Here is a 27,234-nt window from a genome sequence, read left to right as displayed (position 1 = left end):
AAGGACTGTGGACGGTCCCAGGCGAGGCATGGGGGTCTTGTCTAGCGAAACGATTGTCATTTTTGACAAGAAAAATAACAAATATACACTTTTAAAGCACAACTTCTCGTCTAGATCCGGTTGTGATGCACCAGTGTGACCCCACGCAATACGCCATGACGTCAAGAGGTCACAGAGGACGAACGTGAAACTCCGCCCCAGTGTTTACAAGTGTTTGAAAGAGGACCGTTCCTACGTTGTTGTATGTCAACTGATACTAATTAATGTCTTTGTGTCAGTTTATTGTTTAAAATGGTCCGCAAATGTGTGTTTTATATATGTAACACGTGACCTCCCTACGTCACACCCATTTACGTTAGGTCGCGCTGGACCGGATCTAGACGAGAAGTTCTGCTTCAAAAGTGTATATGTGTTATTTTTCTTGTCAAAAATGACAATCGTTTTGCTAGATAAGACCCTTATGCCTCGTTTGGGATTGTTTATAGTCCTTTGAAACTCAGTTGAAGTGTTAAGTGTTAATTGTCGGTGTCTACCAAAGTCCATTAAAACGAGAAAAATCCTGTAATGTTTTCCTCAAAAAACATAATTTCTTCTCGACTGAACAAAGAAAGACATCAACATTTTGGATGACATGGTGGTGAGTAAATTATCTGGATTTTTCTTTTTAGAAAATGGAATATTCCTTTAAAAAAAACGAAATAATGCATTCAAGTATATATTTTATATGTAATAAAATTTACTCTCAAAATGCCAAAAAATAAAATAAAAATTAAGTCACAAGTCTGCAGGGAATGGTTTATCAAAACTAAGTAACTAGGTTGATCTTTTTCACTTTTTCTAGGTTGATAGAAGCACTGGGGACCCAATTATAGCACTTAAACATGGAAAAAGTCAGATTTTCATGATATGTCCCCTTTAAATATGTAATGCCAAACATTCCACCTGTGGGACAGTGACGGTTAAAAGACTTAAATCCTGAGATCTAACGTTAATTTTCTGTATTTTATAAAAGATTATTTCATTTTTTTTACAATGGACTAAGGCAACACACAAAAATATCAGAGAGAGATGTGCGGGTGTATACGAAAGTGTTTTTATTTGGACATGACCTGAACACAAGTAAAATGTATGACCTTTAAAAGTGTTCAAGAATGATCATACAACTCATAAATTAAATTAAATTTTCTAACACAAGATGTATAAATGCAAGATATTCAGATCCTAATACATACTTAACAGTGTTTCGGCAAGTTCTCATCTGTATGTTTAAATGATTTAAAGCCAAACCTACTGATTTTACATGCAGATGTTGCTTGCATGTACTCGAATGAGGGGTGTGACGTAAAGTTACTGTTCACCGTTATTAAACCTAAACTGGATTTGGCACAAATCTGCATCTTCAGTCTATAATTTACTGCATGTGCTGTGCGAAAAATCATGTAAGACTTAAAAAATATATTTTTACAATGTGCTTGGATTTTTTTACACTTATTTCCCTAGTTAACAAAACAGGCGAATCGGCTCTGCATCAGACATTTAACATAAGAGAAGCTTCCTTATACTGCTTTTCTGGTTGCTATATTATTCATCATTTATATTCAGTCACAATTTATACAGTGTGTCTGCAAGTCTGCTGTGATCAAAATTGCTGATCTTGGTCATTTAAATGAATAGACATTTTTTTGGCCTAGATACTTCAAGAGGTGCCAATAATTGAGTCACATTCTAGAAGTCTTTCCTATTCGTTGTTTTTAATACAGACAGCTCTTCACAGTACCACAAATGAAGATGAACTGGGTAACAATGTACCTAGATGCCATGTGTATAGACACAGAGTCCGGTTTGGATGGAAGAGTCAGTGAAATGCTTTGTAAACACAGAAGGAAGGAGAGTCTAGCTAGTGTTCCCCGTTCTGAGTAAGAAGTGGCGTTAGACTGTTCACATGTCTATCCAGAAGATTCATCTATAAAATAACAATAATGTCAGGTGCCAGAATATAATTGTATAAAAAATAAGATTTAAATAGGATTAAACATACACTCTTTGGTTTGTAAACCCCCAGTTTGAAACGACAGCAGACCACGTCTACACAGAAGCCAACGAGACCATGTAGCATACCTGCAGAAACATCACAACAAAATAACTCACTCGTTCAAAATGCTTATTTATAAACATCCATGGTTTGATGTAATGAAAAGTTATATCAACTCAACCCAGCAACCTAACCCTGTGTTGACTCACCGCAGAGCTTACTGCCCGTTTACCTGTGGTTGAAAAAATGCCTCCAATGATGCCACAAAGCCGCACGAGAAACTGCCACAGCGGCATGTGCTGTTCAGTCACCTTCACCATCAGAGAGCTGATGTCATACTTCATAAAGATCCCAGACACCCCGTGACTTCCTGCCGCATGGTTTATCACTCGCTCCTAAAGAGAAGATTTGGCATATTGATTCAATTAAACATTAGGAAGTTGTGTACATACAAAACAAATATTAAAGAGTCATGTTTTTATTTTGGTGCACCATCATTTAAAAGGGACATTTAACTTTTTTAGAAAATATGCTCATTTTCCAGCTCCCCTAAACATTCGATTCTTACCATTTTGGAATCCATTCAGCCGATCTCCGGGTCTGGCGCTATCACTTTTAGCATAGCTTAGCACAATCCATTGAATTTGATTAGACCATTAGCATCGCGCAAAAAAATATACAAGGAGTTTTGATATTTTTCCTATTTGAGGCTTGACTCTTCTGTAGTTACATCGTGTACTGAGACCGACGGAAAATTAAAAGTTGCAATTTTCTAGGCAGATATGGTTAGGAACTATACTCTCATTCTGGCGTAATAATCAAGGACTTTGCTGCCGTAACATTGCTGCAGCAGGCATAGTGATATTTCGCAGTGCCCAAAAATAGTCCCCTGCTATTGAAAGTAACCAAGGGAACTATTTTCGGGCAGTGTGTAATATCCAAACTCTTTGGTCATTTTTAAGCGTGATGCTAATGGTCTAATCAGATTAAATGGATTGTGCTAAGCTATGCTAAAAGTGCTAGCGCCAGACCCGGAGATCAGCTGAATGGATTCCAAAACTGTAAAAATTTAAATGTTTAACTTCAGGGGAGCTGGAAAATTAGCATATTTTCAAAAAAGTGAAGTGTCCCTTTAAATGGCATATTAAAAATGTGTCTTACGCGCTCAGTGACTGAATACTGATGTGTGTCTGCTGACACTTTGTACGTCTGCAGTTTTGTGGGCACAATTGTAATAAAGTACTGGAACATCTGATTATCTAGAAACAAGCACAGAGAAAAATAATATGAAAAACTGATTGGGTTTTTATTATGCATGCATGCTGTATTACCATAAGTGCTGGGCACTATATTAAACATAATGATTATTTAGTTTCTAAATGAACTGAATATTATTTGCTTTTTAAGTATTTATATTCACTATTCTTTACTTACGATCTGATGACACTTTTTCCGTGCCATCCAGTGGATTCAGAATTCCGGGAATTTCTTCTCCAAACGACAGATGGTCTATCCGATGGGAGAAGTTATATGCTAAAGCAAATAATGATATTTATTCGCAATTTGACCTTTCAAACATAAAATCAAATGCATCACTTTCTTTTTACTGGGTTCCCACACCTTAGTTAACTTCAAATTCAAGGACCTTTCAAGTACTTCCCATATCAAATACCCTCAAATTCAAGGACTAAATGTGGGGACACATTTCAAGTGAGAGCAAGGTTACATCGTGTTACTTTTTAAAATACATTGTTACAGTTCCCTTTTGAGGGAACTCACACTGCGTCAATGCGGTGACACTTTGGGGACGCCTCCAGGGGTAAGTGCGTCTGAATGTGTGTATCAAATTCAACCAATTATAAGGCTTAACGACAAAGACAGGGTGACGCGGGAGCCAGGAAGTATATCACTATCTGAAATATTGCCAAAGACGGCATTACAGGGACGCAGGAAGTATGACAAGGGAGATAACAGTTACATACGTAACCCAAGATGTTTTTATGTGTCAAACACAACTATGCAAAAAAGCATTTTGGTATGAATCAACATTTGCATACAGAAGATATAAGCATTTAAAGCGAACAGTTTAGCACGTGTGCTTAAAAAGTCTAGAATTTTTATATTATCATCCTACACTACACAGGAAATATGGATTTTTTTCCAGAAAACTTCTTGCATAAAATAGATTGAAGTCCTTTCAATGACCTGTATCTATGTATGTATATTTTCAAAAACTTCCCAGGGCCTTGAATTATTTCCCCCAGATTCACAAACTTTCAAGGATTTCAAGGACCCATGGGAACCCTGTTTTTAGCGCAAACAATGTTTCAATTTGCACAGAATCTGATAAAGCAATACAGATAATAACAGTACTATTAAAAAGCAACTGGAAATGTAACATCAAAGGGAGAACAGAACAATTATTGCTATTGGACAAAAACGAAGGGTCTGGAGAACATCTCATGCTTACTTTCATGGCTGACCAGGGCTGCGAGGTGAGCATGACCTCGAGGGTGTGGAATTGCCCTAAAAATAACCAATGAAAAAGAACATTCAGAGACAACAGAATATACAGTCTTGAAATACTTGCAGTTTAGCTAGTATAGTATATCTAAAGAGCACTGGGTAGAGTTGCACCAGCCATTCAGAAGTTCTTACTGTACTTAAATTAAAACATAAAAATCCACACTTGTGGAGCTTAATACACCTGGAATTAAGATGCATTTTGGTTGCTCACAAGTGGATGACACTAAATACAGGTGTTAATGGGGTATATAACGGTTTTAACTGGATTGCTGTTGTGGTGTAGACGCACATATGGTCAAAAAGCCACAAAAGACTGCCTACTGACCTAATGTGTGATGTATCAAGCAAACAAACCTCTTGGATGTCTTTTTAAGATTTTATGCCATAAACCTTGTATACTTTTCAGCTTTGTGTTGTTTCCAGGTGGACCGTTAAAAAACGCGACACACGCGTTTCTCGGAAATCCTGTGCGACTTTTGAAGTGTTGCCAGAAAAGTGTGCAAAGTGTGACGTTTAGCCTATGTTTCGTGGGCGTGATGTCTGAGGCTGAGACTAGATCCCCCTTACATCAAAACTATGCAACGTGGCCACTTATGAACAGTTAGTGCAACCCACCCCTGATTTTTACTGTTACATATTATTTGCATAAATTTAAATCGTTAGTAGATACTTGTAGATCAGCCATGCTTAGCATTTATGCAGCCAAAAAACTATATTTGTACCAAACAAAACTGTAAAGTCAACAGTAAAATGAGACATACTTGCCGACAGTGATGTGGAAATTTCCTGCTACTTTATTGACATAGAGATGTCCGTGTATCCGGCAGGCATTTAAAGGCTGGGTGGGATCGTCTTCCCTATGCAATGATAAACACACGCAAAAAGTATTAATTTCGATATTCGTAACTCTTAAGGGGATCGCACACCGGCCACGCAGCTCAGTGCCGTGTCGAGTCCCGTCTAGGACAACTCGGAGGTATTGTATACCGGAAGTGCACATTAAATGAAGCGAGCTTCGTCAGATAGCATCTACTTCAAAATGCAAAATATGCGTAAGCAGCCAATGTTAATCGTTAATAATTTGGGACAAATATGATGTTATTTAATGTTAAACTATGTGAGTGGTGCTGTGTGGCGCGACAGGGATTTGAGCAACTTCCTGAGTCACAGCTGGGTGGCGCGGACAGGCGCCACCTAGCGGCGCCGGTGTGCGTATACTCAGAAAACAATGTGTTCGATTTTTTTAGAACGGCGCGGCGGGTGTGCAATCCCCTTTTACAGTACATGGAAGAATTGGATAATGTTCAGTAGTGATGGTCGCTTTCGAAGCACTGCTTTATGAGGCTTTTACAAATCTTTCGTTTCGAATCAATTGGTTCGGAGCGTGTTTCAAACTGGCCAAAAAACTGTGGGAACTGGCGAAAACTCGCGAAAACTGCGGGAACTGGCGAAAACTCGCGAAAACTGCGGGAACTGGCGAAAACTCGCAAAAACTCGCGATAGCTGCGGGAACTGGCGATAGCTGCGGGAACTGGCGAAAACTCGCGATAGCTGACGAAAACTCGCGATAGCTGCGGGAACTGGCGAAAACTCGCGATAGCTGCGGGAACTGGCGAAAACTCGCGAAAACTGCGGGAACTGGCGATAGCTGCGGGAACTCGCGAAAACTGGCGAAAACTGCGGGAACTGGCGAAAACTCGCAAAAAAACTGCGTGAACTGGCGAAAACTCGCGAAAACTGCGGGAACTGGCGAAAACTCGCGAAAACTGCGGGAACTCGCGATAGCTGCGGGAACTGGCGAAAACTCGCGATAGCTGCGGGAACTGGCGAAAACTCGCGATAGCTGCGGGAACTGGCGAAAACTCGCGATAGCTGCGGGAACTGGCGAAAACTCGCGATAGCTGCGGGAACTGGCGAAAACTCGCGATAGCTGCGGGAACTGGCGAAAACTCGCGATAGCTGCGGGAACTGGCGAAAACTCGCGATAGCTGCGGGAACTGGCGAAAACTCGCGATAGCTGCGGGAACTGGCGAAAACTCGCGATAGCTGCGGGAACTGGCGATAGCTGCGGGAACTCGCGAAAACTGGCGATAGCTGCGGGAACTCGCGAAAACTCGCGAAAACTGCGGGAACTCGCGAAAACTCGCGAAAACTGCGGGAACTGGCGAAAACTCGCGATAGCTGCGGGAACTGGCGAAAACTCGCGATAGCTGCGGGAACTGGCGAAAACTCGCGATAGCTGCGGGAACTGGCGAAAACTCGCGATAGCTGCGGGAACTGGCGAAAACTGGCGATAGCTGCGGGAACTGGCGAAAACTGGCGATAGCTGCGGGAACTGGCGATAGCTGCGGGAACTCGCGAAAACTGGCGAAAACTGCGGGAACTGGCGAAAACTGGCGAAAACTGCGGGAACTGGCGAGAACTCGCGAAAACTGCGGGAACTGGCGAAAACTCGCGATAGCTGCGGGAACTGGCGAAAACTCGCGATAGCTGCGGGAACTGGCGAAAACTCGCGATAGCTGCGGGAACTGGCGAAAACTCGCGATAGCTGCGGGAACTGGCGAAAACTCGCGATAGCTGCGGGAACTGGCGATAGCTGCGGGAACTGGCGATAGCTGCGGGAACTGGCGATAGCTGCGGGAACTGGCGATAGCTGCGGGAACTGGCGATAGCTGCGGGAACTGGCGATAGCTGCGGGAACTGGCGATAGCTGCGGGAACTGGCGATAGCTGCGGGAACTGGCGATAGCTGCGGGAACTGGCGATAGCTGCGGGAACTGGCGATAGCTGCGGGAACTGGCGATAGCTGCGGGAACTGGCGATAGCTGCGGGAACTGGCGATAGCTGCGGGAACTGGCGATAGCTGCGGGAACTGGCGATAGCTGCGGGAACTGGCGATAGCTGCGGGAACTGGCGATAGCTGCGGGAACTGGCGATAGCTGCGGGAACTGGCGATAGCTGCGGGAACTGGCGATAGCTGCGGGAACTGGCGATAGCTGCGGGAACTGGCGATAGCTGCGGGAACTGGCGATAGCTGCGGGAACTGGCGATAGCTGCGGGAACTGGCGATAGCTGCGGGAACTGGCGATAGCTGCGGGAACTGGCGATAGCTGCGGGAACTGGCGATAGCTGCGGGAACTGGCGATAGCTGCGGGAACTGGCGATAGCTGCGGGAACTGGCGATAGCTGCGGGAACTGGCGATAGCTGCGGGAACTGGCGATAGCTGCGGGAACTGGCGATAGCTGCGGGAACTGGCGATAGCTGCGGGAACTGGCGATAGCTGCGGGAACTGGCGATAGCTGCGGGAACTGGCGATAGCTGCGGGAACTGGCGATAGCTGCGGGAACTGGCGATAGCTGCGGGAACTGGCGATAGCTGCGGGAACTGGCGATAGCTGCGGGAACTGGCGATAGCTGCGGGAACTGGCGATAGCTGCGGGAACTGGCGATAGCTGCGGGAACTGGCGATAGCTGCGGGAACTGGCGATAGCTGCGGGAACTGGCGATAGCTGCGGGAACTGGCGATAGCTGCGGGAACTGGCGATAGCTGCGGGAACTGGCGATAGCTGCGGGAACTGGCGATAGCTGCGGGAACTGGCGATAGCTGCGGGAACTGGCGATAGCTGCGGGAACTGGCGAAAACTGGCGATAGCTGCGGGAACTGGCGAAAACTGGCGATAGCTGCGGGAACTGGCGAAAACTGGCGATAGCTGCGGGAACAGGCGATAGCTGCGGGAACAGGCGATAGCTGCGGGAACAGGCGATAGCTGCGGGAACAGGCGATAGCTGCGGGAACAGGCGATAGCTGCGGGAACAATTTATGCTGCAAAAGTGCGGCGTATTTGAAAAAATGCGGCCCCCGCATATATATATATGTGGCCTTTGGCTGATTATGCATTGAATCATGTGGTCGCATAATCGCGTTTTTCTGGAGGGACTGGTTTATAGAAAGATTTAATGAAAAAAATATGCATAATTAAAAGGGGAGTTCATTTTAATGATTTGTTTGCCCTAAATAAAACTAAAAATCACATAATACACTTTTAATTACGTTAAATACTTTTTTAAACATATTTTAATAAAAATCTTGCTATTATTTTGTAAAAAAAAGTGTAAAATGTTGGGACAGATCTGCTTTTACACTATTTTGACCAGCAGGTGTCGCCAGCGTGTGTGGTGTTTCGAACGTTTCGAAAATTGATTAACTTCTAAAAGCTTTGTTTCTCCCATCACTAATGTTCAGATGTTTGAAATGCAATGTGAAGCCGTACAGATATGTACTGACCTGGGTGGAAGAGCGGTAGGGGAACCTTTCATGACATTTTTGAATAAAACATCTTGGAGGGAATGTTCTTCACGCAATCGACCCTGAATAAGCAAAAGTGTCCTGCAAAATGCAACAGGGAGTCACCTTGGCTTTATTTATAAAATACATCTACATCAAGACTATAATATTACTTTAACACCACCAACATGAACTATTATAGAAGTTTGGTAATGTACTACTGTAATAAACATAATAAGTACCTCTGCCAGAGCCTCTGCTGAGGGGAGAGGTCAAAAACAACCTATAAAAGAATCATAAAATCTGTTATTGCACTGTTATCGTAAAACCTTACTGGCAAAAAATTAACATTAACAAGCAAATACTCACAGGTTCATACTGTAGACCATCAGATGCCACCATTGTCTCGGCAAGATCTAACACATCTGCCCCAACAACTAAAAACACAACTTATTAATGATGATTTGCTTTTAAATCTTGTAGTTTTTAACAAATATTTACTGTTAGATTTACTTACATTGGCACCTCATGGCGACAGTGATATCTATATTAATTCTTAGTTTACTACAAGACAAAAGATTCAAACAAATAAAATAGTGCTTTGTGTTTCTATTATACTTGTAACTTTAAACAGTAAAGTGTCACCTGGTAAAATCTTTATCAACTTCATATTCATATTTCATCCATGTGTCCCGATACACAAAGAACTCGAAAAAGGCCAAGAGCGCCATTGCAGTGAAAGCCAGAACTGACACTGTGATTGAACACAAAAAGAAAACCAAAAGATTAAAAACTGCTTCATGATCTATTTGAGACAAGGATTACAGCATTGAAATGAAATAATAATGAGTATTGTTAGTAAGGAATGTAAGACTTTCTTCTATACTTAACATTGCATTGCACAACCTTATAATAATCTATAATTTAAAGAAATAAACTTTGCAATGTCAAACAGGCATCTTCAAGGCATATAATCCTTGCAAAATAGTATGTTAAAAGATCACACATCCCCGTGTTTATCTTAATGTCCATGTAAGATCTCACCAGTCCCTCCACTGGCTGTTGTCTCCACATAACTCTCAGGAACCTTCGGGAAAGCATCTAACTCCTTCACAAAGTTCAGGGCTTTCTTTTTGTTCAGCCTCCTCATCGTCACAGCAATTCAATTTGATCTTCTTCATTCATTTAGACTGCAATTAAAGTCATTTATGAATGTCAGTGTACATCATTTTGGCGCTAAATTAGTCAAAATAATCAAGTTACATCCACTTCCTATGTCATTATCTTACTATATTAAATGCGTAAACTTTTACATAAATGTGTGTTATAAGAGTAAACTTAGTAGGTATAGCTTTGTTTTTGGCTGTAAGCATGTTTTCAATGTGACGAATTTATAATATTTGTATATGAATGATCAATCATCGCTGTTGTCTATGGTAACACAGCTTGCTAGCCATAGCTAGCCGGAAATTCGTCTTTCCTGTCATTTCTACTTAGTTTAGTTTCCTACCTACCTTGAAATGCTATTTTAAACGTCCCATTGTGTTTTCGGTAATTTTCAAATAAATTATGTTGTTTTACAATGAGGTCCTAATAAAATAAAGGACAAAACGAAGATGACTCGAGAGACACTGGTGTGTTGTATTCGTGTACTTCCTGTCCGGTGCATTGTGGGAAATGAAGTATTTTGGTAGTCAAATAACGGGAACCGGTGCGTGGATGATAAACTATTAAATAGTTTTGTTTACTAAAAAAAAGTATTAATTGTTAAGTAAAACGAGGATTGATGATCTCAAGTTAAATTATAATGTAATACGTTTATTTTGGATTACGAAAAAACGTGTTATAAATTTCATTTATTACAATATACTCAAAACAGGTAATATGACATTATTTATTTATTTATAAGTCATTATACCCAAATATATTTTTGGGCATAGCATTTATTTAAAGAATAGCTCTTAAAAATGACAATTAACATTAATTTAATAACGCATTAAATTCAGTTCGTACCTCACACAAAGCTGTTTTATAGATTTTAAAGACTAGGAATAAAATTAATACTGATTACTTTTTGACAGCCCAGTTTCTCATTTACACATACTATATGTAAAAGAGTATATACAATAGTCCTTTCAAATACAACAACATGGGGATAAGTAAGCAATGACTTTTCAAATATGGGTGAACTATTACTTTAAGTATACAAAAAGTTATAACAGAAAATAAAAACATCAACTTCACTAAATTAATGCCATGCACCAAATTGGTTAAAGTCCCTCCTTACAGTATATGTTAAACCCAACTGGCTCTTGTAAACACACAATATGAGCAACATTAGGGCTAGATCTCGGCTGAATCTGGACCCTCGTCTTGTAACACTGCCTGTTCAGGACTGTCAGATGTCGGTGTGCCAGCATTCTCTTGAGAGGGATCTTCAGAGCAGCAGCTTATGGTGGGAGATAATACATCAGGGCTTGTGTCACATGACTCAGTGCTTTGTTCGGATGTTGCAGTGGTGGTGATGGTTGTGGCTATGCTGGAAGGGATGGGGTCAAATTCCTCATCATCATCCTCCAGGTTGGAACACTTATTAATGTCTGTTGATGTAAAAATGATTACAATTACAATATGGTTTTGAATAAATATTTACTTAAACAAATGTTTAAAGTAAATCAAAAAATGTTTAAAGATACATTGTGTTTGTGCAGCTCAGTGGGTCCTGGGTTTGAATTATAAAAAAATGTATAGCATCTGCCAAATGCATAAATATAAATCTTTGAAATAAATGCAGTTATAGTAGTAAAAAGAGTGTATAAAAACTTACTAATAAAAGCCTCTGGGTTTTGCTTAGCAATTTTGCCTTTTAAAGTCCTGAAAAACATTTTGAAACCATGTTTGTTACACAATGTAACTTCTATTACTATAAGACTAAATAATATGGAGGTGGTTTCCCGGACGGGGCTAATACTAGTCCCAGACTAAAACGCATGTTTGAGCTGCATTAAAAAGACATTCCACCTTTTTTTTTTAAATATGCTAATTTTCTAGCTCCCCTAGAGCCAAACATCTGATTCTTAACGTTTTGGAATCCATTCAGCTGATCTCCGGGTCTGGCAGTACCACTTTTAGCATAGCTTAGCATAATCCATTGAATCTGATTAGACCATTAGCATCGCGCTAAAAATAACATAATAAGAGTTTGGATATTTTTCCTATTTAAACCTTGACTCTTCTGTAGTTACATCGTGTACTAAGACTGACAGAAAACTAAAAGTTGCAATTTTCTAGGCAAATATGGCTAGGAACTATACTCTAAAACTGGCGTAATAATCAAGGACTTTGCTGCTGTAACATGGCTGCAGCAGGCGTAGTGATATTACTCACTGTCTGAAAATAGTCCCCTTGGTTACTTTCAATAGCAGGGGACTATTTTCGGCTCCTTTGTAATATCATTGCGCCTGCTGCAGCCATGTTACGGCAGCAAAGTCCTTGATTATTATGCCAGAATGAGAGTACAGTTCCTAGCCATATCGCAACTTTTAATTTTCCGTCGGTCTTAGTACACGATGTAACTACAGAAGAGTTAAGTGTTAACTAGAAAAAATATTGAAACTCTTTGGTTATTTTTTAGCGAGATGCTAATGGTCTAATCAGATTTAATGGATTATGCTAAGCTATGCTAAAAGTGGTACTGCCAGACCCAGAGATCAGCTGAATGGATTCCAAAATGGTAAGTCAAATGTTTAACTCTAGGGGAGCTGGAAAATTAGCCTTTTTTTAAAAAGTGGAAAATCTCTTTAATTTAAAAGCATTTTGCAAGAACATATCTTAACATACATTAGTGTCATTGTTTCGTCTAAAGATGCAATCCAATGTTGTTTTATGTAAGGTTTGTTTGTAAAAACTACTTTAATGTCCTAATTAACCAAGACCTATTCCTGGATTAATCTAAACCCTGTCTGGGAAACCACCCCATGGTGTATTAGGGTATGTATACCCTCCCCATACATTGTTTTGTTATTTTGACTTGTGATTTACTTATATATTTATAAAATCCATTAAATTCATGCTTCTTATATAAGATATATACAACCTATAGATATATACAATATATATATGTACCATCTACGCTTTTATACCTTATTCGCCTGAAGATGCTATCCAAGTCTTTCTTCATCTCAATTAAAGTACGGGTGTGCATTAGGAAATGTTCATTCATCTGTTGTAAGCGAACATTTGACAGCCCATTGAAGTTGATCAGCATCTCATTTGTCTTCTCAAACCGGTCCAACCTGGAAGTCACGAAGACCAAATCTAATTCAATTTAAAACCTTAACAAAAATGCTTTCTAGAGATGCAGGTCAACAACTGCACATGCAGAAAAGCTTACATGTGTCTCTGAGCTTGAATGATCGCGTTGACGTCCTCAGAGTTCACCATGCTGAGCATCCTGTTGCAGAAGATCCCGGATGCGGTCGGCTCCATGATGACGCTTTAATATAACGTTAAACACTAAATATCAGGAACCAATCACTAAACAATCAAAGTGCTAATGAAGTTATCGACTTGCTTACGTGGGTAAAGATTCACCGTCTGGCAATTTAGCGTTGGACGTTAAAGAAACGCCTTTACGTTACCACTTCAAAAATGCAGACGTTTTAAAAAATGAAAAATATATTTGTCGAGCTAAGTTATCAAAAATAAAGAAGGTGAAACTGAAGCTTTGTTACCCCACTGAAGAGCAGGCAGATGCAGACATATTTGTTGTGATGGTGTCATATGACGTTCACGTCATTGAATGGGAGGGACAATGACGTTTGACGAATCGCTGATTGGCTCACAGGATTAAGAGGGGCGTGTACTTAGTTTTCTTTAAAATTAGGCTTTTATTCTATTTTATGCGGCGCTGCAGAACTGAAAGGCGGACGACGTCAAAGTGCCGCGAGAGCGAGACGAAATTACACTTCGTATGATTTCTCGAATTGTTCTCGCGGTACTTTGACGTCATCTGGCTGTCGCTTCCTACGCCGTATGAAGTCGAACAAGCCTATTAAATTAAATTAAATATTTTAAATTCTCACTGAAAGATATATTTTTGTATTTTTCTGGTAGTAACCATGTTGACAATCTTGTTGTCAATTTTTTTGTTTTGCATTGTAAATGTTTTATTCACAAATTTAAATTTCGTTACCTCGGTTTGATGACTTCCTTGCAGAGATTTAGCTTATTGTTAAATCTCTTAAACACATTGATAATAATAAGAATAACACGTTTGTTAAGCCTTATGATGATATTATACATAAAGACTGATTTCTTCTTTTTGTCAATGTATGTCAATGCAGTGCTATTTTGTATTTGTATTTATTTTGTCTTGCAATAAAAAAAAAAAAAACATTCAATATTTTCAAACAGTGGATCTGGGTCCGATTTATTTATGTATTGCACGTTTTGTATATAATAAATATTAGGTTAAATATTCTGGAGGGATATTTTTTCTTACCTGTAAAAAATATCGTGTTTGCCATCTACTGCACAGAAAAGTTTTATTTTAATAACAAATTAATGTTTTAATTTTTTTTTAATCATACCTTTTCATATGTGTTATTAAAACAATACTTTATTTTAACGTCTAACCAGAGTAACATGTATTTGGCAAATGCGTTTATCCAAAGCAACTTGCAACGCATTCAGGGATCCATTTTAATACTATTTGTGTTCACTAAAAACAAACCAATACTGCAATGTATATAATAAACTATTACGAGACACGTCATTTGCATAATAAAACACATGCAGTGTACCTACAGTGCGGTAGATGGCAGTAAACGCAATTTTAAGCTGATACTCGTTCTGTGAATCATCATAGAAGAAGCTGTGCGCGTAGTCGAGCTCTACAGTAGTTTATCAAAATTCACCACAGTTTTTGGTTTACTGATATCATTTAAAGACTTACTCTTAACAACAGGTAAAAACTCACTTTCTTGCTGTAATAAAACCGGCCACAAATAAGAATGTAATTTTTAAGCGGTTTTGTCTTTCTACTTAGCTAGCGTTAGCCTCTAGCTTGTAAACTTGATTTATTCCTCTAAAATAATCATCGGATTAAAGCAGTTTTTATCTGTTTTCTTCAACATACCACTTTAAAACATATTTTTTAATGCGCAAGATTACAAGAAATACTTAAAAAAGCGAGGACACTTTTCTTTTATTTCAGCTGGTCAAAATGGCAACAGACTGGATTGGTAGTCTTGTTTCAATCCACTGTGGACCAACACTAGGAGTGTATCAAGGAGAAGTGTCTTCAGTAGATCAGACCAGCCAAACCATCTCGCTCAGACATCCCTTTCACAATGGAGTCAAGTGCACTGTGCCTGAGGTCACCTTCAGGTAAACACTTTAACATGCTTTTAACTCTTTAGTTTGTAGGCAAAAAGGTTCATGATCATAATATTTAAAAAAAGTAAAGCATTATTATGGCAATTAAAATTCAATTAATATTTGGTTCATAGTGCCATGGACATCAAAGATCTCAAAATCCTGGAGATTCCCAAGAACCTCAACGAAGTCTCAAAGCAGAATGGCCCAGATTCAAACTCCACGTTGACCTCACATGGTGGACGAAAGGACAAGGGTGGAGGTGTCCCAGTCAACAGTGCTCCTGTGACAGTACCTAATAAAACTGAGCCTAAACCACAGGAAGGGGGAATCTCTCCATTGCCAAACTATTCTAAAAGTTATGGTGAACGTCACATGGACATGACTCTCCAAAGTAAAGGTTTTAGACGAAGACACAACTCCTGTGAGTTACCTGTATTGAGTTCTGGTTTTGTTAAATTTTGTTTTTGTAGCGTTAGAGTAATACATATGTAACATCAGCTTACAGTATGCAAAAATATTTTTGAAATGTAATCTTTTATCTATAAGTGTATGTGGTAAATTATGATTTGTGATTTAAGGGCAGCAATATATTAAAAGGGATTGCGGAGAATTTTCTTTTTCCGGGTGGATCATCAAGACAATTGGTCCTTCTAGTTATCAATCAGGAGTTTTGCGCAATTGCATTTTTTTTAAAAAGTGGAGAAGGAGTTACTTTTCTAAAATTTTAGAAAATACTGTGCTACACCTTTAACATAATAATATTAACATGTTCTCACTCTCATTCACTAAGCATGCGTACGCACGAATTTGTGAGTGAGATGTGCGAACAGACGTTTACCAAAAACTTTCATATCTAAATTTCTTCCAAATGAAAGAAAAAATTCAAGAACACCACATACCACACGTACTCTATAATAAAATACTAGGCTATAATTATAATGTTTATAATAATGTTGATGTATTACATTTACGTAAGGAATAATTGACGACGGGCCGTTGAATTCTAAGAAAATAATGCACACCCAAGGTGGTTAATTTGTGTTGTGCCGTTACACCGCAGGTGTGCATTATTTTCGAGTAATTCAAATGACCGGAGTCAATTATTCAGCTTATACCACAGTTACCAAAAATATTGCTCTGGTGCCCTTTTTTTAAGACATTTTAAAGGTTACCGTACTTTCTGGACTATAAGCCGCACCAGAGTATAAGCCGCATCATTCAAAAATGCGTCATTATGATGAAATAACATATATAAGCCACAGTGGACTATACGTCGCGTTTATTTAGAAAATTATTTCTAAAAATCCAAGCCGAAGAACAGACATTTAATCTGGAAAGGAAAGTTATTCAACTAAACAATAGCAGACAGAACAGCAGGCTGAATAGATGTCTATACGTTAAAAGTAATATAATCAGTTATTTAAAGCTCACGTAACACGCTGTTTCTGCATTTCGGATGTAATCTGGAGTACCTATAGAGTAGTATTACATCCTTTATATCTCTGAAGAGTCTTTAGTTTAATCAGATTTATAAAAGAAAGATTAGCTTTACAGAATCTTTCCGATAACGTACGAAAAAATGAAGAAGGAGGAGTTACTACCGCGTGAGTAGCGAGTACGAGTCATGCAACACAATACAACACTTATAACTTATGATTCATTACATGTTCGTGTCATTTATATAATATGCACGCGCCTATTTCCAACATAAGACAGAACTCTTACAGCATGCAACTCATGACCCGGTTTTGGAAAATCCAGCGCATCAAACACACAAGCAAAACTTCGCTGCTACCCCGGATAATAAACTATATACAATGTTTCCATAAGGCTGGCTTTCTTCTTCTTACATCCAAAAACACACTTCTTCTTTCGTGCTATTGTTGAGTTTTGAAATTAGACAAAACTGTGTCGCGTGATATGATGTTTGCAAGTTCTAGCGTCTCCTGCTGATTGACGGGTGGGTGGGTTTTCCAGGGGAAGTGCCCATATAAAGAAGTGATATACAAGAAACCCCTGAAACGTCAGCTGGACCTGTAATCGAAAAAAAAACATTCTGAAACTTGTACGAACCCTGGCGAAGTGCATTCGGCACAGAAATACTCTGTAACACGCCCAACTTCCCTTTTGACACTTTGCCTACGTTTAGCATGAGGAAACCACTCTATAACTGTGTTAATAAGTCAAAATGCTTGAAATATCATTGAACCACCCGTTTAAACGATAAACCATAGCATGCAGAACTCACCTGAAAGGTTAAATAGGCTAAATTAACCGAACAAGCCAACTAGCGTGAAGTTCGCATACTCGTCATTCCACATTACAGAATCTATTGAATTACATAAATACAGAAGCAGCATATAGCGGATTCTTGCAGCTGTATACTGTAATAATTTCTCTTGGCTCATAAATGTCAAAATTAATTCATACTGACTTACAAATTGCACCTGACTATAAGACGCAGCACCAGCCAAGTTATGAAAAAAACGCGTCTTATAGCGGTTATTGAAAAATAATCAACACCCATGGAACATTTCTCAACCAATCAGAATAACACATTCAACACCACTGTGGTATAAATTATTTTAATTTATATTATAATATTTTTTATAATATATATTATTATTTACATTATCCATATTCTTATTATATAGAGTATATTATACATAAATGTAACGCGAAGTCTAAACATCAATCATTTGATCTTTTGTCCGTTTTATTTTAGATAGAGATGTGCATCTCTGTCATACTAATTAAATGTCATATTAATAAATGTCTTTGTTATCGAATCCAATACTTTAATGTTACTCCGATGGACACAAAGCACTGGCTTCCTCCAGCGACAGCAAAACCTCCTACATCAAAACTAAATAAACTTAATTACAGGTAATAAACATGTTTTATGCAAATTTATTGTGCATGCGGCCGTTCATGTAGAACACTCCAAAATCACTAACGTAAGAACAAGTATAAGAACAACAAATTCATGTGCGTACTACACACGCGTTGTGAATTAGGCGGAACGTTTTCGTGAGAAGTGTGCGTATAATACAAAAAAAACTTACAAATGAGACACAATGTTCTCCTATAGCTTTTTATGTAAAAAACAGATCCCAGCCCATATTTAGTTTCAAAGAATTATTTTATTTTATTATTTCTTTCTTATTACAAATAATCCTATAATAATTCTATTTTGAATATTTCTAGGGTCATCTAGTAGAGCTCCAAATCTGGCCACACCCAAAAAGAACGGGCTGAAGAACGGAGGTCATATGAAAAATAAAGACGATGAATGTTTTGGAGACGCTATAGATGATGTTCCCGATGAGGACTTTGATTTTGAAGGAAACCTTGCTCTGTTCGACAAAGCTGCAGTGTTTTCTCAAATCGAGTCTTCAGAGTCGAGGCGAGGCAATGGGGCGAGATCCCGAGGGACGCCTGGGGAGCAGACGCCATCACGGTATCGTCACGACGAGAACATTTTGGAAGCCAAGCCCGTCGTTTATAGACAGATCACAGTACCACAGCCTGGCACAAAAGAGTATAGCACTGGTAAGAATCGTGTGCTTACAATTTCTTGAAAATGAAAATAACGTTTATTAAAATGCTTGTTTCCTTGTTTCCCACAGATTCAGGGCTGGTGGTGCCCAGCATCTCTTTTGAGTTGCACAAGCGTTTGTTAGCCGCAGCAGAAAGCCACGGTCTATCTCTGGAACGTAGGCTGGAGATGACAGGCGTATGTGCAAGTCAGATGGCCCTGACGTTACTTGGAGGCCCAAACAGGTTTGTGTGTGTCCAGTATTTAAAACATAATCTGTAAATTTAGGATCTGGCTATCATTAGTATTTTTGTATGATCTCTCTTCTTTTAGACTTACCCCAAAGAACGTGCACCAGCGGCCCACTGTGGCCCTGCTTTGTGGACCACATGTCCAGGGAGCTCAGGGGATCAGCTGCGGACGCCACTTGGCCAATCACGAAGTAGAGGTCATCCTTTTCCTGCCAAACTTTGTCAAGATGTTGGAGGCCATTACCAGTGAGCTGACCCTCTTTGGAAAGACAGGGGGCAAAGTGGTTTCGAATGTGAAAGGTGTGTCACTTTATGAAATGCATGTAGTCACAATGAGACATTTTCTTTGAAATTTGATAACAGGTGGTCACAGGAAATGCATGTAATGGATAAAATCAATAATCTATTTGTGGTCTGATTACCTTTTACCGTGTAAAGAGGGCCAGTTGCCTTTTAAAGCAAATATCTGTTTCCATCGACTATCTTCATTTGGGGCATGAAAGGCCTTCAGCTGGGTTTCTGTTTCTCGCATACGCCCCTCACAGACACCCACCCGAATGCTTTGCTTAGAAGTGCTTGATATAGTTTGCCTTGGAAACTTCCACTCTGAATTGCAAGAACGCATAGTTCGCATCTTTTAACATAACACACCGGAAAACTTCTGAAAGTTAGCAGGGGTGTATGTCACCTACTGTTTTAACAACATCAGTGACCCTGATGTTGATGATCTAATCATCCATTTATATTTTTTCTTCCCCACCCTCAGACTTACCCGAAACACCGGTCGACCTGGTCATAAACTGCCTGGACTCTCACGAAAACGGGTTCTTGAGAGAGCAACCCTGGTACAAGGCCGCAGCCGACTGGGCCAACCAGAACCGAGCCCCTGTGCTCAGCATCGACCCTCCAGTAAGCGGACAGGCCCATGCCGTGGAAGCTAAGTGGTCGCTTTCGCTCGGTCTCCCCCTGCCGTTGTCAGAGGGGGCTGGCCGGGTCTACCTGTGTGACATTGGCATTCCCCGGCAGGTGTTCCAGGAAGTGGGAATCAAATACCACTCCCCCTTCGGCTGTAAGTTTGTCATCCCGCTGCACTCCGAATGAACCTTTGACCTTTTCGTAATCAGGTTGATGGTCAACCAATCAAAACCTGCCTTAAAGATTTGCGAATGAATGGGAGACTGGACATTTGGACTAATGAGCTACTGCGTTTGTGAACCTATCAAAGGGAAGTAATGGGATGAATAGCTCTTGCAACATCTCTGTTACATTAAAAATAGAAGAAATCACCTGTTTACCTGCTGTCTTTGCATTTAACAGTCTTACGGTAATCCTTCAGATGACTGTTTTAATTTGGGTTTTCATAATCCATTATTGTGCAGTAGTCAAAAACTGCTCCTTGGGTCACGCTTACTGGGACTTCAGTCAGTTTCTCATTACTACTTTGTTTACTTTTAGCATTTCAAGTAGAAGATTTAGTTTTTATGTTCTATTCGGATGTGCTGATGTATTCTGACTTTTATTTTTCCTAGAGAAATGTCAGAATTTGCATTAGATGGGATGTCCCCCTCTGTTCCTGCAAGAGTGATCAAAGTCAGTGTTGAAGCACTGACATTAAGGCAGTTTATAGCATGCAGGTGTTAAAACAAAGCATTTGCTTTGACCATTGACCAAACCCAGTGTGCTGTAAATATATCAAAGATTGACTGGGTTCTTATCAGTGATATAAGATTGCACACTTGAATTGTATGAAAGGGAAGCGTATTATAAAAGCAGTCTGTGACATTACATGGTATTGGACCAATACTGACCAATTTTAAGCAGTCATTGACCGATACCTTTAAAGACTACCAATAATATTGTGCATTTGTACTCGGCACAGATTTTCTACTGGCAATAGCTTGTTAAACTTTGCTGTGCTTTACCTCATTTTCATTTGTTCTCAATGAGACCCGGATTACCGTCCTATTCTGGTTTTTCCTTCTCGATGCTCATATAATAAGCAGTTTATCGAAATCCGTTTTTTAGAGGATTTCGTATGTTGGTGTTGTCTTGTTTGGTTACATCAAACAGGGATTTTTTATTAGAAGAGATACTCCACCCATTGCTATGAATCTGCTTGGTGAAATGGATTTATTATTTTAATCTAGGTGCGCACAAGCCCATTACGAAGTCGCTGTTGCATCTTAGAAATTGAAAGTTGTTATATGCTGCACAATTCAGTATGTTTGGGTAATGAATGATGCGTTATTGTTATCAAAAGACAAAGAAGTAAAAATGTTTGTTTAAACCAGCAGTTTGCCACATGCCTTCGAAGATATATGAGAGGCACTTACAATTCTAAAATATACTCTTATTTTGGATATAAAATATGCATTTGGGATAATAATGAACTTTTAGTATAGTTTACAAATATGTCTTTGTTTCTCTGTATAACTTGTTGACAGCAAAACAAATCAGGTACTTTCATCAGACTATAAAGCTTTTTACTAGAATCTGTTTTTATTTTGCTTTTTGCAACGTCTGTCAAATTTCACTTGATATTTCCTATTCCTCCTCCTGTATACAATTGAGGACGTTTTTCTTTGTCTTTCTTTTTATAATTCACCTGTTTTTACTGATGTCATCTCATCTTTCTTAATTTCATGTTTTCAGTAAGGCTTGCACTCCAATGTTCATAAGCCATGGTCATCGTTTTGTTGTTTTTCCTTTAAAGCCATACGTGTTAACCCCAAAAGTGACTGTCCTAGTCAAATTTTTTGTTCTTGTAAACCTGACACATCAGCTGGTCACAGTTGCGGGAAATTTTGAAATGTGAAATTTTGTTGTTTTTTTGTCATGTTTAAGTGTGACTGTAAGGTCATTGTGTGACGCTGTCTTCGATGGCAGCTAGTGAGCCATTTGGCTACTTGAATTTATCTTTGGAGCTTAAAATGAAGATTGAATGAATCAAGGTGATTATTAACAGCATTAATATGTTTATTTACTGTATAACAAGTTGATGGTGGTAATAAGATTGCACTGTCCGTGTTTTTGAGAACACTGCATTGTAAAGGTCCATGATCTGTCATCTTAGTAGATGTATGTTTAATACACTGCAGTTACTGGGCAAATACAGCACTGAAAGAGTATAAAATGGTGCCAAAATATTCAGATTTAACCATGGCATGATAGACTTGTACTTAATGGGAAGTTTAAAAATATTACTGCTGTACAAGCTTTTGAAACGATGTTTAGTTGCATTTAATTTCAAAAGAAAACTTATATGCTTACATTTTTCTTTAACAGCTGTAAAGCCCCCTAAAGATACACAGGCATCTGTTATAAGTCATTCCTCTAGTCAACATTACAGAGGGAATTTTGTTTCTGAAGTTACTAACCAAGCTATTAGGATGTTAAGTTTTTCAAACATTATCTAATGCAGATCATTTATGATGCATTTGAATACGTTTTTGGTTCAGTTTTGAAGGTTTCAAGCTACTTTACCGTTTCTTTCAGCTTGTTTCCGTTTTTGCTTTTACCCTTCACAAAAGCATGAGGTAAAGGTTGCTTTACGTTGCGCAATGTTATCAGTTAACTTTGCACCTGTTATAAAAGGCGAGACGTGATTCAGTAAACAACTACTGTTTGACTTGTTTTGAACAACGACGTTTTTAACATAATTGTGAATTGTTGACATATCTGTCCAGTATAGTTATGACATCACTGGCAACCTTACATGCTAAAAAGTGTCAACCGTGAAGCGTAAGGACTGAATAAAAAGAATGGAAATGACAGTTGAGTGTCGTGTTTTCATCATTTTAACTTGACCTTACATCTAAACATGTTATGTTGTTGTTACAGACTAACCTGTTTTTTGTTTTGGGTGTTGAAAATGTTGTAATTCAATGTTAGAGCACAAGTTGTCGCTCTTGTCTCGTCAGCTTCACCGCGGTGGCAGATTTACGAAGCCTATCACTGCAAAGGCTCCGCTCATGAATATTAATTTCGTCATGCTGACGTCGCTTGAGCCGTTACTCTCCTTCCGCATCCTATGTACATAGTTCCCTATTCATTTTACTTACTCTTGCATTTGTTGCATTAATTATGTTATTTATTAAAACATTTAACACCTGTTTTATCTTCCACATATGTAAACTCATAAATATAAAACATTCCTTACGGTAGAGGTCGTTAATTCGCCAGCGCTCAACAAATCAGTGAGACGGACGTCACGCAACGTAATTAATATTCATAAGCCAAACCCCCACCATAGTGTAATTCGTAAATACGTCCACTTGTGCACGTTTACTAAAGGCGCATGCGTAAAAGACACAGGCAGTAAAGAATTGCGTTTCCTTTTCAGGGGCCTATATGTGTGTGTGTGTAAAAGGCAGCTATAGCCCCAGGGTGTGCTGCGCTTCCGTAACGCTTAAAAACGACTCGCTGTAGGCGGGATAACTGGTCAAGAGTACGGCAATACGCCGCAACAGTTGCGTTTTTCCGTGAAAAGTGTTCGTTTCCGCACGCGCTCTGTTTTTATAATAATAGCGCGCTGCCTTAACGGTTTAGGTGTTGTATGTACATGCACGAGCCGATCATCTTTTGTCTGCATTAATGTTAGAGGAAAGCTCCGGAAGATCTGTTATTGAATGCAGATGATAAACACAGGCAGTAGATGAGCACATCTTCATCTGCCTTTGCGTTCTGGAGGATTTGAACCTTTTGCTGTATCGATCCCATACATGGACTAAGTGGACAATCCAAAATAATCGACTTTACGTTTAAATCTACCGTAGACAGGTACAGTAATCTTTCTATCTACACGTATAATCCTTACCTCCATTCTTTCACCTACGTTTTTTTGCTCTGTTATTTGCTTGCTCAATCCTAGAGCCCTATTGCATAAAAATGGATGCATTGTGTTTTTGAGTATCGGGTACATTTTGAGTGCAGTGGGTCTGTTTCACAGCTGTCCAAATAAGAGCCACTTGATGCTTAAACATGGAGCTCAATGTTATGTTAATTACCTTGAATAAATGTCCATTTATGAAACATTACTAGCCAGAATGCTTTGAAGGCATGCAGTTCATCCTGGAGCATAGTTAGGTTGCATTGTGGACCACACCAGCCATTACGTTTCCTTCTTAGCATCAGTTCTGGTATGTTATGTTGTCATGGTTTCTTAAAAGTGTCCACATTTATATATGATGCAAACAAAATGCTCCCTAGTGTCCGAATAAATCATTCAACTGGGAGGCTGGATGTGACCAGCTACGCCTTTTGCAGCAGCACTTGCATTATAACAGAGCTGTTATTGCATTCCAAGGTAACATAATAAAAAAGTACATTATTTACATAATACTTATTCAGATGAGTCAGTTATGCTTTAAAACCAAATTAGTTATTAAAACCTTACGTAGTTAAAAGTATCTCGCATCAAAAGGGCAGTTATTCAAATTATGGTGCTCAATATAGTACTGAAAGTACTCTGTGTGCTTCTGGCTTCATTAATATTAATGAACGAGAGATGGATGTACAAAGGCTGATGATCGAAGGTCACTTCCTTCTGCTAAAATACCGACTTTAAACTGGCGGTTAAGGCACAAATGTCTAACACACGAGTTCATGTGTATATTTAAAACAGTTTCACAGCCTAATATAGTCATTAATCTTCTATTGATGCTTAAAAATGTATCAACTTTACTTGTTATCTCATAGGTGACAGTTAAAGGGATAGTTCACCAAAAAATAAAACTTGTGTCATTATTTACTTTCCCTCAATTCACACCAACCCTGTATAAATGTCTTTGTTCAGCTGAACACAAATGAAGATATTTTGAATAATGTTAATAACCAAAAAGATCTGGGGCACCATTCACTTCCATACTATAGTATTAATTTTTCCTACAATGGAAGTCAATAGTGCCCCAGATCTTTTGGTTACAAACATTCTTAAAAATATATAGATTTATAGAAGTTTAAAAAATTTGATGGAGAGAATCATGACCGTATTTTCATTTTTTTGGTAAACTATCCCTTTAAAGTTTGAAGATTAAGCATCTTTAAAGAAAGCCAATGCATGATCAACTGTCTACTATTTAATTCACACATGCACAGAGCTCCTTGTATCAAGTTTATTTGAAAGGTCTATCAGAATCTCTTTCTTTGCATTTTGCTTTTTTGGTCCCTGTTATTTGCAATAGGGGTTTCCCTGCTTCTAAAAGCGTTGTGCTTTCCTTTTGCAGAAAATGGTTTTGTGGTGTACTCTTCAACTTGTGTGCAGCACAAATAATGCATCACTTTCCTGCCTGCTTCACCAAGGGCTTATCGTATGCCATTTCCTCAAATGAAATACTGATCCATTTAAAGCCAACGCTTCATTGCACTTCTTACATATATGAATGTGCCAGACGCCTTTTATCCAAAGTGACTTACAGTGTTATATGTTTTATCGGTACGTGTGCTCGCTAGGAATCAAACCCATGGCTTTTGCCTTGCCGGTTGATGATGCTGACCAGCATTGAACTTAAAAGGCGTGCTAACATAAGACATGAGTCATTGTAAAGGCTATTATATGGTATTTTTATATCCATTTAAGCGCCCTTTGCAATTCCCATAAACCAAGGGTGTCAAACATTTAGGTGTATTTGCATTTGAAATCATTTTTGCTAGATATTAGCCTTTCACACATTAATTTTGGTAAATGACCATGAATTTACCAGAATGACTTTACTAGTAAATACAAAAATGTGCTGTTCACACAAGCAGTGACGTTCTGTCTTTTTACCAGTAAGGTATCATTCTCACATCAGTACCAAAATGGCGGGTTTTGACTTCCTATCCACAGTCCATATTTTGTTGTTTTTACTTTTGTGGCAAATGCTGACAGTTGCTCGTGATCAAACATTGTATTAGGTGGTCGGTACATGTTTTCAGTTGTTTCCAATGGAAGCGCCACGCTTTTCAAAAACACCAGCTGCTGGCGGGTTTCGTCCACGCTGAGCACCGGCAATCAGCGTTTTTTTTTTTTGCGTGAGTGCCGAGAGTTGAAAAATATCTAACTTGGGTGAAATGCTCAGTTCGACAATGTCACTTCTTATTCAGCCGTCCAATTACAGTGGAGGAGGGGCGGGACAAAAATCACAACAACCAACTGGTGCATGGTTTAACGAATGATAAACATAGCAGAAGTATAATAGCGACCAAAGAAAAAAAAGCTGGCAAGCGCCTACAGTCGGCGTCCGCATTGCCGTTTTCAGCCACGTTTAAAGGCTTTGGTGTACACGCCCCCTTAGGTGACTTCCAACGGAACTGAACTGGAGAAGAATTGCAACCTGCGTCTTGAACAGCAACAATGTTTACACATTAGGCTTCACAGGGAGTGTGCGAAGGACGTGAAAATTCGGCAAATAAATAGTAATAGACAACTTTGGTGAAGAGATTTGGATGTTAACTTCAGGTGTGCTCGACTAGTATGCGCGTGACAACGTCCGTAAACAGTGCAGGGGTAAACGCGTCATCTGTATCAAAACATGATTGGCATATCCACCTTATTTTCGAACGTGAAAGTCCAGTTTTGTGTTTTTAACCTTTTCAGGCAATGGTTTAAAATGTCACAACTGTCCCTCTGGTGTGAGTTGTTTTTAAACGCAATTTTTAGTCAACTTGTTTGAGTTTTTATGGTGATAGCCGCACATCATGCTTCACGCTATCCGACAGTCAGCAGCATCTTTCTCATTCAACACATTGTGCAACACTTGCGCAAACTCTCTGCTCCGCCAAGTAGCAGTGCTTCGCCTTCTGAGAATATGGTTCCCAGTATGTATACGGTTAAAAGATGGCTATGTCTCTCATGACCTTGTTATTTGAACACGCTGTGACTATACAAATCACAACATATAAACAGGAAAATGTTGGAGTTATTTTGTCACTTATTTGGAGCAGTATGCTAGCTGGAGCCATTTACTTCCAGTCTTTGTGCTAAGCTAGGCTAGCAGTGAGTGCGCCGCTACAGGATGCACGCAGGTTAAAAGGGTATGAATGAACTCTGGGGGATATGGTGAATAAGCTTAAGTCCCAAAAGTCGGCATGTTCCTTTAAGAAATTAAATTTACATTTTGCAAAAGCAGATAAGGCAGAATCTGTCATTGTCATTGATATATATATATATATATATCAAATCAATCACATTGGGGGAGGGCAGTATATCAAGATTTGGTAATATATATCAGTATTTTTTCCCA

At 39.2% G+C, this 27,234-nt stretch overlaps 4 protein-coding genes across 7 annotated transcripts in view; 2 read left to right on the top strand and 2 right to left on the bottom strand.

The window, feature by feature from the left end:
- Positions 1-1,077: 1,077 nt before the first annotated feature.
- On the bottom strand, positions 1,078-19,240 carry ergic2 (ERGIC and golgi 2). Of its 2 annotated transcripts, none has more exons than XM_055191508.2 (14): positions 19,101-19,240; positions 9,887-10,032; positions 9,488-9,596; positions 9,360-9,406; positions 9,212-9,279; positions 9,085-9,125; positions 8,843-8,944; positions 5,320-5,415; positions 4,503-4,558; positions 3,467-3,565; positions 3,194-3,291; positions 2,265-2,427; positions 2,039-2,118; positions 1,078-1,963 (listed from the first exon to the last, which is right to left on the bottom strand). In XM_055191508.2, exons 2-14 carry the CDS (start codon positions 9,990-9,992, stop codon positions 1,898-1,900), a joined length of 1,131 nt encoding a protein of 376 aa, XP_055047483.2. In that variant the 5' UTR covers positions 9,993-10,032; positions 19,101-19,240; the 3' UTR covers positions 1,078-1,897. The 2 variants fall into 2 exon arrangements, with proteins under 2 accessions (XP_055047483.2, XP_055047482.2); XM_055191507.2 differs by lacking the exon at positions 19,101-19,240 and adding an exon at positions 10,357-10,528.
- kxd1 (KxDL motif containing 1) lies at positions 10,811-13,655 on the bottom strand. 3 transcript variants are annotated; one of them, XM_055191511.2, is made up of 6 exons: positions 13,576-13,655; positions 13,420-13,484; positions 13,236-13,337; positions 12,985-13,137; positions 11,670-11,716; positions 10,811-11,442 (listed from the first exon to the last, which is right to left on the bottom strand). In XM_055191511.2, exons 3-6 carry the CDS (start codon positions 13,328-13,330, stop codon positions 11,186-11,188), a joined length of 552 nt encoding a protein of 183 aa, XP_055047486.1. In that variant the 5' UTR covers positions 13,331-13,337; positions 13,420-13,484; positions 13,576-13,655; the 3' UTR covers positions 10,811-11,185. The 3 variants fall into 3 exon arrangements, with proteins under 3 accessions (XP_055047486.1, XP_055047485.1, XP_055047484.1); XM_055191510.2 differs by having other exon boundaries at positions 13,420-13,633; XM_055191509.2 differs by lacking the exon at positions 13,420-13,484 and having other exon boundaries at positions 13,576-13,601.
- Positions 14,668-22,785, top strand: edc3 (enhancer of mRNA decapping 3 homolog (S. cerevisiae)). Its single transcript, XM_055191504.2, has 7 exons — positions 14,668-14,810; positions 15,060-15,232; positions 15,355-15,644; positions 18,431-18,775; positions 18,853-19,006; positions 19,095-19,312; positions 19,779-22,785. Exons 2-7 carry the CDS (start codon positions 15,069-15,071, stop codon positions 20,111-20,113), a joined length of 1,506 nt encoding a protein of 501 aa, XP_055047479.2. The 5' UTR covers positions 14,668-14,810; positions 15,060-15,068; the 3' UTR covers positions 20,114-22,785.
- Positions 22,786-23,298: 513 nt separating this feature from the next.
- The window catches only part of csk (C-terminal Src kinase), a 34,909-nt gene continuing 30,973 nt past the window's right edge, over positions 23,299-27,234 (top strand). The window contains exon 1 of the mRNA XM_073868743.1: positions 23,299-23,791. The gene's annotated coding sequence lies outside the window, so the exon portion shown is untranslated. The remainder of the gene's footprint in view (positions 23,792-27,234) is intronic.

The sequence above is a fragment of the Misgurnus anguillicaudatus genome, chromosome 6 (assembly GCF_027580225.2).
Source record: "Misgurnus anguillicaudatus chromosome 6, ASM2758022v2, whole genome shotgun sequence".
Classification (NCBI taxonomy): Eukaryota; Metazoa; Chordata; class Actinopteri; order Cypriniformes; family Cobitidae; genus Misgurnus; species Misgurnus anguillicaudatus.
Note: the sequence above shows the minus strand (reverse complement) of the source record. Positions and strands in the feature narration are given on the sequence as shown.

What these genes read in the sequence shown, in the direction of transcription:
- ergic2 (XM_055191508.2), bottom strand. Translation starts at nt 9,992, where the DNA reads ATGAGGAGGCTGAACAAAAAGAAAGCCCTGAACTTTGTGAAGGAGTTA. An exon ending in AGCCCTGGTCAGCCATGAAA is followed by an intron (nt 3,566 to 4,502) that starts GTAAGCATGAGA and finishes TATTTGCTTTAG; the next exon opens with CATATAACTTCTCCCATCGG. An exon ending in AGGCATTTTTTCAACCACAG is followed by an intron (nt 2,119 to 2,264) that starts GTAAACGGGCAG and finishes ATGTTTCTGCAG; the next exon opens with GTATGCTACATGGTCTCGTT.
- kxd1 (XM_055191511.2), bottom strand. Translation starts at nt 13,330, where the DNA reads ATGGAGCCGACCGCATCCGGGATCTTCTGCAACAGGATGCTCAGCATG. An exon ending in ATTCAAGCTCAGAGACACAT is followed by an intron (nt 13,138 to 13,235) that starts GTAAGCTTTTCT and finishes CGTGACTTCCAG; the next exon opens with GTTGGACCGGTTTGAGAAGA. An exon ending in AGCATCTTCAGGCGAATAAG is followed by an intron (nt 11,717 to 12,984) that starts GTATAAAAGCGT and finishes AATGTTTTTCAG; the next exon opens with GACTTTAAAAGGCAAAATTG.
- edc3 (XM_055191504.2), top strand. Translation starts at nt 15,069, where the DNA reads ATGGCAACAGACTGGATTGGTAGTCTTGTTTCAATCCACTGTGGACCA. An exon ending in TTACTTGGAGGCCCAAACAG is followed by an intron (nt 19,007 to 19,094) that starts GTTTGTGTGTGT and finishes CTCTTCTTTTAG; the next exon opens with ACTTACCCCAAAGAACGTGC. An exon ending in AGTGGTTTCGAATGTGAAAG is followed by an intron (nt 19,313 to 19,778) that starts GTGTGTCACTTT and finishes CCCCACCCTCAG; the next exon opens with ACTTACCCGAAACACCGGTC.